General features: G+C 39.2%; 1 protein-coding gene across 2 annotated transcripts in view; it reads left to right on the forward strand.

The window, feature by feature from the left end:
- CC2D2A (coiled-coil and C2 domain containing 2A) overlaps window positions 1-12,116 on the forward strand; it is a 56,681-nt gene extending 44,565 nt beyond the window's left edge. Inside the window, exons 26-35 of one of the 2 annotated variants that reach the window (XM_064711808.1) lie at window positions 2,096-2,272; window positions 3,087-3,107; window positions 4,192-4,395; window positions 4,873-4,962; window positions 5,741-5,854; window positions 7,166-7,300; window positions 9,065-9,187; window positions 9,795-9,853; window positions 10,301-10,478; window positions 11,516-12,116. In XM_064711808.1, coding sequence (XP_064567878.1) covers window positions 2,096-2,272; window positions 3,087-3,107; window positions 4,192-4,395; window positions 4,873-4,962; window positions 5,741-5,854; window positions 7,166-7,300; window positions 9,065-9,187; window positions 9,795-9,853; window positions 10,301-10,478; window positions 11,516-11,704 — 1,290 coding nt within the window. In that variant the 3' untranslated portion in view covers window positions 11,705-12,116. The remainder of the gene's footprint in view (window positions 1-2,095; window positions 2,273-3,086; window positions 3,108-4,191; window positions 4,396-4,872; window positions 4,963-5,740; window positions 5,855-7,165; window positions 7,301-9,064; window positions 9,188-9,794; window positions 9,854-10,300; window positions 10,479-11,515) is intronic. The other variant, XM_064711809.1, reaches the window with a different exon arrangement.
- The last annotated feature ends 1,048 nt before the right edge of the window (window positions 12,117-13,164 follow it).

Consider the following 13,164-nt stretch of genomic DNA (forward strand, 5'->3'; position numbering starts at 1 on the left):
AAGAAATAGCCACAGTTAGTCATGGGAGTAGTAGTAAAACACGCTCTTCTTCAGAGGAAATATTTTTTTGTCCAGCCACTCATCCTGGACTTAGTTTAAGGAAGCTACTTCTTTCCATTGATAGTCCTATCACATTGTAACACAGCTGTAGGGCTTCTGCATGGTGTAGATCAAGTCATCTGATCACACAAGTCAGAATCTTCATGAAGTGAGAAACTGAGGCATCGGTTGCATTCCTAATGACACATTCATTTGCTGTTCTGTGGCCCTAAGGGGCACTTTTCAGAACCTGAAGGACTTCAGGGCATACTCTGAGCCTCCCAGAAGCTTTGGGTGGAGGGAAAGTCTGTAGGAGTCTCACTTGATTTGAGTGCAGTGCTTGATGATCAAAGTGGTTTTACTGGGCTGTCTGCAAAGCATAACAGAATGTGATTGTCATGGGATTCAGGAAAGAATGAAAGCACTTTTCAGTGCTGAGAAATTTTGTACAGTATGTGTCTAACCAGGCTTAGTCCGCTTGTTTCTGCTAGATCATTAGTAATATGTGCTCTTCAGCTTGGGAGATTATTCAGTTAATTTTTCTCTTTGAGAGCTGTGGTGCCCTGTACCATGAAGCTTTCACTGATTTTAAAGAAGATGTAAGTAGTAAGATCTGACTTTCTTTTCATGAGTCTTTGACCATCCTGTGCAGAAAATGTCACATAATGTGATCACCATTGCTGTAGGTCAGCAAACAGGAAACAACATGACTCAGTGCTCATTTTTAGGGAATTGTTCCATGTTGAATGAATGAAATCCACCTGAGAAGTGTGTCTGCTCACAGAGATACCTAATGGGCAGATTTGGCATTTTAGCAGACTGCTTACCAATGCAGCCACCATCCACGATCCATCTTTAAGGATTTCCCATACTCATGTCAACCTCTGTTCCTCAGCTTCTTGGTCTTTCTGCTGTAGAACCAGAGTAGCTCCAGAATTCCGGTCAGATACACTTCTGAGTCTCTTTGAGGAGGTGTTGGAGTTTGTGATTGCCTGAGCAGAGTGTGAGTGCTTGTACAGATTTTCCCAGCAGTAGAAATTCTTTGAATTTGAATAGGATTTCATGTGGAATTTGGAAAAGCCTGATCACCATAGTGCTTATATCAAGGTGCATCTAAGCAGCTAAATTTCAGTAGCAAATGAAGCATTTCATCATCCTGTTCTAATACACTGGAGCAGAAATTTTGAGTGATATGTTTAGTTTTTTCTTCATGAGAACTTAATTTTTTTCTGAACTGTTTGATGAGCCATGCCAGTGAGTCATCTGTTCATTTCCCATTTCCCTCATCCACTGAGGATACCCTTTCTGGTGGCAGTTGCCTCAACAGTGTCCAAATCAGGAGCTTACTGATTTTGCTTTTCTTTTAAAGCTGGCTGCTTCCACTATTGAAAGGTGCCCAAGCAAGTGTGGGCCTGCCATCTCTTGTCTCAGGCAGCCCTTCAGAAAGTCCTTATTCTGTGTTTGTGCTAGCAGGGGGAGCTGCAGGGGCTGGTGGGGCTGGCAGAGCACTTCCATACAGAAGCATGATAAATGGTCCAGTTCCAGTTCCACCCAAGAAGCATCAGTAGGTTGTGCATGGAAGAGGGTCCATGTCTGCGATGCTGGAGCATCCTTCCCACAGCACTCATAGGCAAAGGCCTGTTGGTCTGCTGCTGCCTTGAGAAGAATAGTCATCCAACCTGTATTTTGCCATTTCTTCATTTTTCCAGATAAACAGAGCCATGTAGAGTTTGCTGTTTGAAATAAAAGTAGTGGAAGGCCAGCACTCTTTCTTTCTCTGTGAACTAGTGTGTATGATTTCCATTCCATTAAATATTAGTGTTCATAATATGCAAGAGAGGCTGAAATCGAGTTGTGATTAATACATTTAACAAGTGAGATACCTTGTGTTTTCCCCACAGTTAATCAACATAAATGTCATATTCTCTCATTTTATCATTTTCTAACTTTAATAACCAAAAGAAGAAAATATGCAGACACAAGTAGCAAATTCATGTGAGAGGGAACTTTTGCTTTTTTGCTTTTAATGAGAAGTATTTCTCTGTATCTCTTGTAGATTGATGGTACATTTAAGGTCAATATTCCTCCAGTCCTCCTTGGCTACAGCAAAGAAAAGAGCGTGGGCATGGAGAGAGGTTTTGATTCTGTGAGAAATCTGAGTGAGGGCTCATATATAACTCTGTTCATTACCATTGAACCACAGCTCATCCCTGGAGAGTCTGTCAGAGAGAAGGTAACTAATCACTAATTCATCATTCTCTTGCTCTTTGTTTCCAGTGCTGCAGTTCTTGAGGTGCATATTAATAGCTCTCCTTAGTGTACCAAAGGACATGAACAAGTACAGAAGGACACTCATACAAATTTGGAGTGGTTTATTTCAAATTTTTTGAAATAAAGATCTCAGTTCAGTTTAATTAGATGCACCATTAAGTGAGGTGTGCACTTAATGCATGAGAAATAACTTTGCCCAGGTATCTAATTTTAGTCCTCAGAGAAAGCAAATTGGCATTCCTATCTGGGAGCCTGTAGTTTTTCTTTGTTCCTGTGTAAACAATAAAGCATTTGTGTGAGTATTTGTGAACAAAAGGATTTAGTGGACAAAAAGGAGGTGGCAGGTGCAAAGAGTATTTTCTTGCTTCTGTGTTTATACTGTTCAAATGAGCATTTATTATTTATGGCTTCATGCATGCCTCGAGATCTTGAAGATAATTCCTGAACAACAGCTGCTGTTTTTTTCAGTTTCATTAGTAAACCAGAAGTGCCTTAGACTAACAACAGTAGTCATTACAATTCTTTGCTGCAACTCTCCAGCTGCAACACATACACCTATTATAGAAAGAGTTTGGCATATTATGGAAAAAAAAAAAAACCTAAATAATTTGCCATACTTTCTTCCTCTTCTTGACCTGCAGTTAATTTGAAATGCTCGTGTAGTGCTTTAGGCTTTAGGATGCTAAGCTTAATTTTAGTTTAATTTTATGATACCTTTTTTGTTTCTTTACTTATTTTTCCTCTCTTTCCTGCTGTCCTTCCTGAACCTCTGTTAGATGAATGAAATGCTTAAGAAGGTACAACATTAATAAATTAGTTGGGATACTCCTGTTGTTCCCAGTTTAAGATTTAGCTCGGGTTTGTGCCATTCAGCAACCTCTTTGCAGTTTGTGTTACTTGACTGTGACATAGTAATTGTTTATTTGCCAGTAATATTTGCAGTAAATTGCTACATTTACATTACAACATGCCAGAGGCTCCACTTTCTGCTCCTAATTATGGTTGAGAAGAATCACCACTGTGTGCCTTCTCTTCTAACTTGGAGCTCTAGCTGCAGGGCAGTGCCCAGCTGTTCCACCTCAGGTTAGTTTAAGAAGAGTAACAAATGACAAAAGTGACTTATTTTAAACAAAAATACTACAAAGAATGAACTTTAATTCTCAGCACCACTAGAAGTATATAAGGAATTCTAAATAGATCCTTTTGACCAATCTTAATACCTTTAAAAGATGACATCTTAGGTATCATCATGAAATAATTGTCATTGTTATATAATAAATATGTGCTTTTGAGACATACATTTGCTTCTGAAAATATCCCATTTAAAAATGTGGAAATTCTAGACACCTTTGAATTATAATGATTTATCTAACCTTCTCTGCAAATATTTTGGCATTGTGCAGTGTTGTTGCAGTATTATTTATATAAAAATCATTGGGATTTTATGCTTAATGTCAATTGTGGTTTCAATGGAGTGCTGTGGGAATAGCACATAGGATTAGTACCTAACTATAATTGTTTATTTTTTACTTAATATGGGGTGTTACATCCTCATGCCCCCATGTTTCTTGGCCATAACTTTAACTGATGGCTAACTTTCACTGCATTCTTCAGTGCTTTAATAAAGCCAGCTTATATGTAGAGATCATTATGGGCATTCATAAGTAAGTGCAAATTACCTGATATTCCATTGCCTTGGTCTTCCTTTTATGTCTGTAAGCAAAACTTCATACTAAAAGGCAAGTTCAAAGTGCTATTAGAAAAGAATTTAACAATATTTTTATTGTCCTCTAAATGGTGAAATATGGCTAAATATAGTAAAGACTTAAGTCCAAACTATAAATAAAACTGGTTTTGTATAAATTCTATTGTCTTTTGAAGTTTGATACCCAAGAAGATGAGAAACTGCTCCAGGCAGCAGAAAAATATGAAGCTGAATGTACATCAAAGTTTCCAAGCCGCCAGTGCCTAACAACTGTAATTGACCTTGATGGAAAAACAGTTTTTATTACCAGATATATCAAACCTCTGAATCCACCACAGGAGCTTCTTGATGCTGTCCCAAATAGATCTCAAACAGCAGCAGTAAGTACTTAGAAAAGATGGTGAAGTCTCTGGGATACAGATTGCAAGATGGTTGTTTCTTTGCCTGTGCACATGCACATAAGCAAATCTCAGCTTTGTGTCTCTGATGTAGAGCTGCACCTTTTGCAAAGGAAAAACTACAGATACAAAATAAAAATAGTAATGACTGTGAATGACTATGTGTAATACACAGTAAGTCCAACTATAATGATACTGCAAAATAATATTTGTTTTCTCTGGGGAAAAAATAAGTGTATTAATGAGTACTGTCCTTTAAAAGACAAAGAATTGTCAAACCTCAATGGCAGTAAATCATATCAGTCTTTGATACAAATTCTACAATGAGCTAGCTGCTACTGTACTGAGGTTACTCAGTGTTCTGTTATTGAGTGGAAGCAGCAATATTCTTCACATCTGGTATAACATTAGAGCATTTTGAATTAAAGGGGTGACCTGCTCTGTTTTGTTTTCTTGCAGGAACTGGTGGCTCGATACGTTGCTTTGATTCCTTTTTTGCCAGATAGTGTGTCATTTGCTGGAATTTGTGATTTATGGAGCACATCAGATGTAAGCAATGCATTAAAAAGAAGTTCTTTATCCTCTTGAATGTGATAGTACATCCTAGCGGTTGTGTTTTTGGAGGGAGGTTGTACTAGATTAGCTCTTGAGGTCCCTTCAAACATAAATTATTCTGTGATTCTGTTATTGTGAGGAATATTTTTATTTGAGCCATTTATTTTAAAGGATAAGGACCAAAGCTTGAAAGAAGTTGCTTATTTTGATCTGAGCCAAAAGTTTTATCTTTAATAGGTTTCAGTAAGTAAGAATATGTTAGGGCTTCAAAGCATCTCCCATTTTTTCTCAGTTACAAACCAGTCCATGATGTCATAGACATGCTTAAGTGAAGGGATGCTGACTGATGGAGACTTTACAACTAGACTTAAAATGGATCATTGTCATTCCAAGGAACTACAGGAAAGACATTGCATGTAGTGTGAGCAATAATGAGATATTTAGTATTCTGCCACACAAATCCTGTAATTTAGAGAATAACAGCAGACATTGTTTATCATAGATGAAGTTTTTATCATCTCAAAACTTTTATGGAGAATGGTCTTTCTAAAAAATACAGAGACCCTGGTTGTTGTGATAGGATCTCAGATCTCACATATTCTCACACCATTCACTCTTCATCCTGTGTGTTGAAGCAGTGACCAATAAACAGTAAGGATCAGTTGCAAAGATCTGAGAGGACTCCTTTCTTCAGATGTGTTAAGAAACATTATCAAATATTCTAAGTTGATAACTGCCTAGAAAAACCTTTTCTTTTTAATATCTCAATTAGCAATTTCTTTATCTTCTGGCGGGAGATGAGGAAGAACACGCCGTGCTCTTGTGTAATTATTTCCTTGGAATGGGGAAAAAAGCCTGGCTCATCATTGGAAATGCCATTCCTGAGGTAAGAGCATTCTTCCATTTGGCCTAAGTATTAACTTGTCTTTTGTGAAGTCTTTTGTCCATTGTTGGGGGCCACTGTTTCTTGCTGGGATGTTTTTCCAGGATATTATCTAAAGATTGGTGCTGGGCACTGATTCTTTTCAGAGAAGTAAATAAAAAATTGAAAGTTTATCTTAGTATATGTCTGGAGTTTTTTTCCTGGACCTCAGTTTCCATGATTAAACTGGTAGTAGTTAGCACAATACAGTACCAAGCATCTGTAACCCTTGATTTGACTTTGGCTTGTATAAATGGTGTATCTGATGGAGACAGTCCCTTGACAGCATCTCAGTCATGGATACACAGAGTCTGAGTTAGTGTGGGATTTGGTACAGGCTCAGAGGTGATAGGAGGGGCCTAGGGGCATGCCAGGGATCCTTAGTGGTCACACACATCTGCCTTGGGCTGCTGGGAGCCACTGTGGCAGCAGCTGGGCTCAGACTGGCCCAGAACTGAAACACAGCTTGTTTTACTGCTTGGGAGATGCCTTTGTTTTCAGGGAAGTACTCAGATTTCCAACTAACCTATACTGCTCTTTTTAAAAAGGTGCTAGCTGTTTATAATGCAAATTTCTACATACATATGAAAGATTTCTTTGGTACAAATTTCCATCTAAGCTCCTTTCTTAAGCACATTCTGAGATCCTGCAGTGACAGGAGCAGGTACTCAGATACATTCCTTCCCCTCAAGATCTGATGGAGATGCTGCTAGTCATTAATAAAGCAGTTTGTACAGAGGGAATTTACTCCAGGAATTTCAAGAAAATATAAGATATGACAAGAACACAGGAGAGCAGCTTAGGGATTCCTGATAGAGAATATAAAGAGAGCTTTAATATAAAGAAAATTCCTGACATGCCTGAGAGTGAGGCTGGTGGCTGAGACACAGAGTGTGCTGTCTTGGTGGGAGTCCTTCAGCTCAGAGGTTGCCCATGGATGGGAGCTGGGGCAGTAGCCAAGCAGGATGTGTTGATACTGAAGTGCATCTAGTAAACATTCCTGTATGTGGAATTTCACATCTGTTTGTTGCTGAGACAAGAGCTTTCAGATTCTATATGAAAAAAATGGCTTGGAGCTCTGCATGTCTGACATTTCTCTCCCACATTATTATGTAAGTGTTGAACTGTAATGAACCTGGCAATTCTTCCAAGCAGTTTGCCCTAAAAAGCACTATCAAACTCAATAGTAAAAATTTTGTATTACAAGGAAAACAAAGCATACTTGTAGCCAGTTTTCAAACATCTTTCTCATACTTTTTTTTTTTTCCTTCCTAGGGCCCAACTGCATATGTATTAACTTTGGAACAAAGTCAGTATGTAATTTGGAACCCCAGTACCGGATGTTTTTATGGGCAGTATGATACTTTCTGCCCCTTACAAAATGTGTACTGTCTGATCAGCTGTGATAATGTACGTGTGCCTAGTCTTGTCACATTTCTATACACAAAAGAGTTAATAACTTGATTATTTTTTGGCATCATTTGTTCATCATTGTAAACATGTTTAGGCAATCATTTATCAGAAATATTATTAAATCTTAAGTAGGTTTTTCAGCTACTTTAAATAAGAAAGATTTTTTTAATCAGCATTTAGGTAGATCAAGAGATCTGTTAATATAATTTTCATTACTGAGTTTTATTTACATGTTTCCCAGAGTGGGTGGCCTAAGATTACAGCTGCTTAGGTGAGGAGTAGTCATTCCTCAAAGATAATAGTTTGCAGGTGAAATGGGACTGAAAAATGAGGAAAAAAGTACAAAGAGTCACTTGAGTTGCCCATGTGACATTAGACACAGCCTGAATGGTTCAATGTGCACAACACAGAGCTGGCACCTCAGGGCACAAAAACAACACTGATTTTCTGCTTGGCATCAAGTCCCCCATTTATTTGAAAACTGACAAATAGTACTGGTGCATGTTCATAATGTATGATTAATTGTGTGTCTGTAAACTCTCAGAGGTGGTGGGGTGAGAGAGGAGAGATTGCAGAGCTGTGCAGCTCTGGGCAGGTGAAGGAGGAGCCACAGGCTGAGAGCTGAGCCTGTGCTGGGAGGCTCAGAAACCTGGAAGTGTCCTGGCAGCAGCATTCCCTGACTTGGCTGGGAGCCAGACCTCCCACGTTCTGGGGACACGAACAGGGGCACGATAATGAGGTAGAAAGATGCATGAAAGTCTGAAAACGAGAAAATAGAAGGCAAACTTAAAAAAAGAACCCCAGTGTTTATTTGAATGGAAACTGGAAGTTGTGTTTAAAAGATTGCTCCTCAGTTTTTTGGAATGCCATGCATTATGAGTTTTGTTATTTAATCTTCTATGTTCTATTCTAAATACAGAGCCTAACTTTAGATGAAAATTTAATATTCTAAAGCACATTTATTTTAAAAGTGTCACTTCTTTCACTGAAAGCATTTTGGGGAGTGGTAGAGTTGTTTAGTTTGGTGTTTTTGTAAGCAATGCTAAACCTGCAGTTAAGAAAAATGTAACTCAGTTGTTAATTGCTGGCAGAAGCAAGTAAGGACTTACTTGAGCTGCAGAACACACCACAACCTTTCAAGGCGCCTAATTCCAGTCTCAGTGAGACTGGGCAGTCTCAGCCAGAAGGGTCACACCAGCTCACACCCAACTGGGGCAGAACCAGCTGTCCTAGAAGGCTCTGCACAGAACCTCAGTTACAAAGAGTCACACACATGTACATAGTAGGTGGTGGTACATTTTGCAGCCTTAGAAATAGTTATTTAAAGGCTGTAGAACAAGAATCCTACAGTGCCTGCATGCTCCAGACCAGGCACAGAGGCCAAAATGAATGTCTGTAAAGAAGGGGAGTGTAAGACATGGGTTCCACTTCTGACAAAATGTGCACAGAAGCTGTGACTTGTGTGTCAGCAGTCTCTGCTTGTATTCTGCAAGGTACATTTAAAAAAGCAGTACTCTTGGGGTGCAGCAGCTACCAGGCATCACAGCCACAGCAGCACTGGGGTGGGCTCTTGCAGGAATCTAATCAGAATTCAGAAGGAATTGTGCAGCAGTCCAGAGGGGCAGAAATGCAGCTCAGAACAGCAGAAAAAATTGCTACAGGAGGTTAACATCATATAGGATTTTATTGCTTCGTAAGTGGAATGTGTTCCATAGGTGTTGATTATGTGCTGAAAGCTAAACCAGATTTGCTTTCCTGCAGATTTGGTTTAATATGCAAGAATATGATTCCCCAGGAAGGATATATTTTGATATCAGCAAACCAAAACTTTGGAAGCCTTTCTTTTCAAGAAGTTTGCCATTCCCTGGTCTCCGCAGTGTTCAGGTATTGATGGATTATTGCCAACTCAAAAAGAGGGGTTGAGACATCACAGACTTGGTATAAAGATGCACATACTAAGTTCTTTGGACTTCTTTGGTTAAGTACATTTATGTAATAGCATTGGTTTTTAAAAAGATTTCCTAGTTACTCCTTTAAAAAATTAAAGCAGGAATACTGAAAAAAGTTGACTTCATACAGATTTAATGTTTTTGCCCTCTATCTGAGATCTCAGGGCAACGGTGAAGTAAATGGAAGAAATCTCTAAACAAACATATCTAAAGTACTAGCTCAGTATTATAAAGAAAAAGTCAACTTTTGTCTCATGGCTAAGAAGGCATTTTTTCAAGCTGTATGAATATCACTAGTAAAAAGCCATAAATTCCTGTACAGTTATGAAAGGTGTAAACAGTTGAAATTTACTGGGGGAAAAAAACCCCAGAATTACACACAAATATCTAGTTAAATTTTCACCATGTCTCTGTTAAAGAATAGATTCTTTTTGCATAATTGTAAACTTCTCTGAGCATTATCAAGGCAGAAACTCCTGAAGTTACATTGTTATATATTTAGAAGAGATTGCACGTTTTAATATTTATATTTTTATCACTAGCCTGAAGAACTAACTTATGAGCATTCGGATAAGGCTGCTGCACTGGAACTGCAGAGCAGGTAATGCCACCTCCAGAACAAGTGCCATCAGTGCTAATACCAGAGCATTCCTAGGTATTCATGCCTGGCTCCTAAAAACCTGCTTTCAGTGCCAGGAGAAGGGCCTAAAAAATCAGAAGCTATTGTTTCAGGGCTTTTTAAAATTCTCTTCTTCAATAGAGATTGCCAGGTAGAAAGAACTAATCAGTCCTTGCTCTGCCATTTCACAAAGAACAAAATGCTGTGGGGGGATGAGAGGAGAGGGTGTAAACTAAAAGGTGTTTTAATTCCATGGCTTTCCATGCAGACACTGACAGTGCACTCACTACTACACAGCTGTGTTGGCTTTTCTGCACTTGCAGTTTAACTGAGGTCATGTGTGGTTCTCAGAATCTGTACTGTCTGCCAAGGGAGATCAGTTCAGATGTCCAATACTAGAACTGTAATAATCAGTCTATCTTACTGCAGGATTGAAAAAATATTAAAGGATAAGATTATGGAATGGAGACCAACACGCCCAACACGCTGGAATAGATACTGCACCTCCACCCTGCGCAACTTTCTGCCACTGCTGGAACAAAATCAAGGCAAAGATGTAGAAGATGACCACCAGGCAGAGCTGCAAAAACAGCTGGGAGATTACAGGGTACACTGTGAACATAAATGCCTTGTGCATACAAGCAAGAAGTTAAATCCCTAGGTTTTAGTATCACCTTCTGTGGTATAGAAGAATGTCCTAGGCTAGTTATTTCTTCTACTGCCAAAATTCACAAGAGATTTTATACCAAAGAGAAACCATTATAATATTAATAGAGTGAAGGAGTGATGATCTGGTTTATTTCATTTGTAATGTTGAAGATAAAACAACAATGCACCCAATTAACTTTATATTCTGATGTTCAGCAGAAACACGTGTTGCTGCACAGCAGCCACTACAGCCAGTACATCCACACCAGTGCAGCCTCCCAGCACCAGCTGCTCTGGGGCTGACTGGTGCAGCAGCTCTCAGGGTCAGCAGGAACCTGCTGCTGGTGCTGAGCAGTGCCACACACAGTCTGCTCACAGGTGCAGGAGCCCACACAACATGCTTTTCTTCAGCTTTCTAGTCTTTGCTTCATTCTATAAAGACAGAAGAAAATTGACTGATGTGTTCACTGCAGCCACTGGGTGCCTGTGCATTATTCCTCCAGGCTATTGGAAGGGCCTTCTGCTTTCCACATGGAACACCTGGGACAGTTGGCAGCTCTGGCCAGCTCCAAAATGAGTTGAGGCTTCAGTTCCTGTTGAGCAGGAGACATTTGCACTCAAATCCCAAGTCAGGAGAACAGTGATTTAAAACAGCCCCTGAGTGTTTTTTAGCTGCAAGGCTAAAAAACAATGAAGCCCCACTACACATGTTCATTAATATAACTTCATTCTAGTGAATTCTAAAGAACTTCACTTAGAACTTAAACCAAATTAGAGAGGAAAAATGGCAGAAGCTTCCCTGGAGTATGTGAAAAAGGGAGGTGTTATCAAAATACAAACATAGGTTCTTCTATGCATCACCTGCATCACTTCAGGCTGGCAATAGAGAATTTGTTTTATTTAGCATGTAAATTTTTTAAACTATGTATTTATTCATGTGCCTTCATCTTTTCTTCTCACATGTTTTCTTTTCTTTTCTTTTCTTTTCTTTTCCAGGTCTCTGGATTTCCTATTCATATGCCATATTCTGAAGTGAGACCTCTAATAGAGGCTGTACACAGCACAAGAGTTCACACCATTGATGTTTCCAATGTTGAATTTGCTCTGGCTGTGTATATTCATGCTTATCCCCAAAATGTTCTCTCTATATGGATTTATGTTGCTTCACTTGTGCGAAATAGGTAGTACAGACCAGTCTGAATACTGCAAGAAATTTGCTTATATAGGTGTAAATATATGATTTCTCTCACTGCTGAACTATTCCAAGTATTTTAAAAATCAAATAACATGATTTTTAGTAGCTTTATTTGCCCTAAAAGCACTAATTACTGCTAAGGAAGAGACTGACAGCATAAATTTTTAGTACTAATAGGTGATTTTTATATAGTCTTTTATAGCTCCCTGTGGACCCTCACACTTTAAGCATTACACATCTCCACATAAGCGAGAGTGCAGAGTAAAATGTTTCCTTGGTATCCCTGTAGCTAGTCAGTTTATCTACAGCTGTTCTTCCTCTTCAAAAGACACTTGTAAATAAAAAAAATTCCTCTACCTCAGTTCCCGAATTTTTAGCTATGAATAAATTTTATATACCTAAGAGCCATCAGTGAAGAGACCATACTTCAATTTTTAAGAGGCTGCTTCATATCCTGCTCTATTTTATATCTGTATAATGCCAGCACCATTTTTTTTAAAGGCAGAAGACATTTTCTTCAGTTGTTAAAGATGAAGGCTTTAATAAATATTTTTATTGAACCATAAGCAGAAGCTCATTCCTTTTATACAAGAATTTGATTAAATTACTTAGGAGTATGAAATCCTTGTCTGCAAGTTAGCAAACTTGCAAGTAGAAGATTATCAAAAGATTAGTTAATGAAAACCAAATTCACTTACTAGTATGTAAGTAGTTGTGCTGTTAATACTGATATACATATGCTTTTCCTGCTGTTGTCTTGCTAATCACACTCTTCAAGTAAAAATGACAGTGGGCTGAGCTTAGGAAGAAGGTTCAGCAGGACCCTGAACTTGCCTCTGTTGAATTCCAGATGGTTCCTTTCTGCCCATCTCTCCACCCTGCCCAGGGCATTCTGAAGGGCTGCACAGCACTCAGGGGACCAGCCCAAAGCTCCTCCCAGCTTTGTGTTGTCAGTGAAGCTGCTGAGGAGGCAGCTGGACCTTCATTCCAGTCACTGATGACTAAGTTAGCCCTGTATTGAACCCTGGGGGACACCACCAGTGGCAGGCCTCCAGTACTCATCCCTCACCCACTGGGCTCTCCCTCACGCCACCACACACACACTCATCTATTACTCATCTCTTCCTAGCACGTTTCACTCATCACAACAGAATTTCTGCTCCCTGCCAGTCTCCACTGCCCAGAGAGGAATCCTTCTAACTATCAAAGCAAGGGGGAAAATGCATTGCTGTCTTTTCACAGAGTTCAGATTAATGAAAACTGACTTCCTTGGAAACTACTTCAAAAATGCAACTTAGAGTCATGGGAACCATAAAACCAAATGAAAAACCCCCATACATTCTATACCATTGACAGCTCTGCAACCATGACAACACCCACTCACCTGCCCAACCTCTGCAGCCTTCTGGCATGGCACTCTAAAAGCACAGATATTCAACTGCTGCACACA

This window comes from Zonotrichia leucophrys, chromosome 4, assembly GCF_028769735.1.
Source record: "Zonotrichia leucophrys gambelii isolate GWCS_2022_RI chromosome 4, RI_Zleu_2.0, whole genome shotgun sequence".
NCBI classification, from domain to species: Eukaryota; Metazoa; Chordata; class Aves; order Passeriformes; family Passerellidae; genus Zonotrichia; species Zonotrichia leucophrys.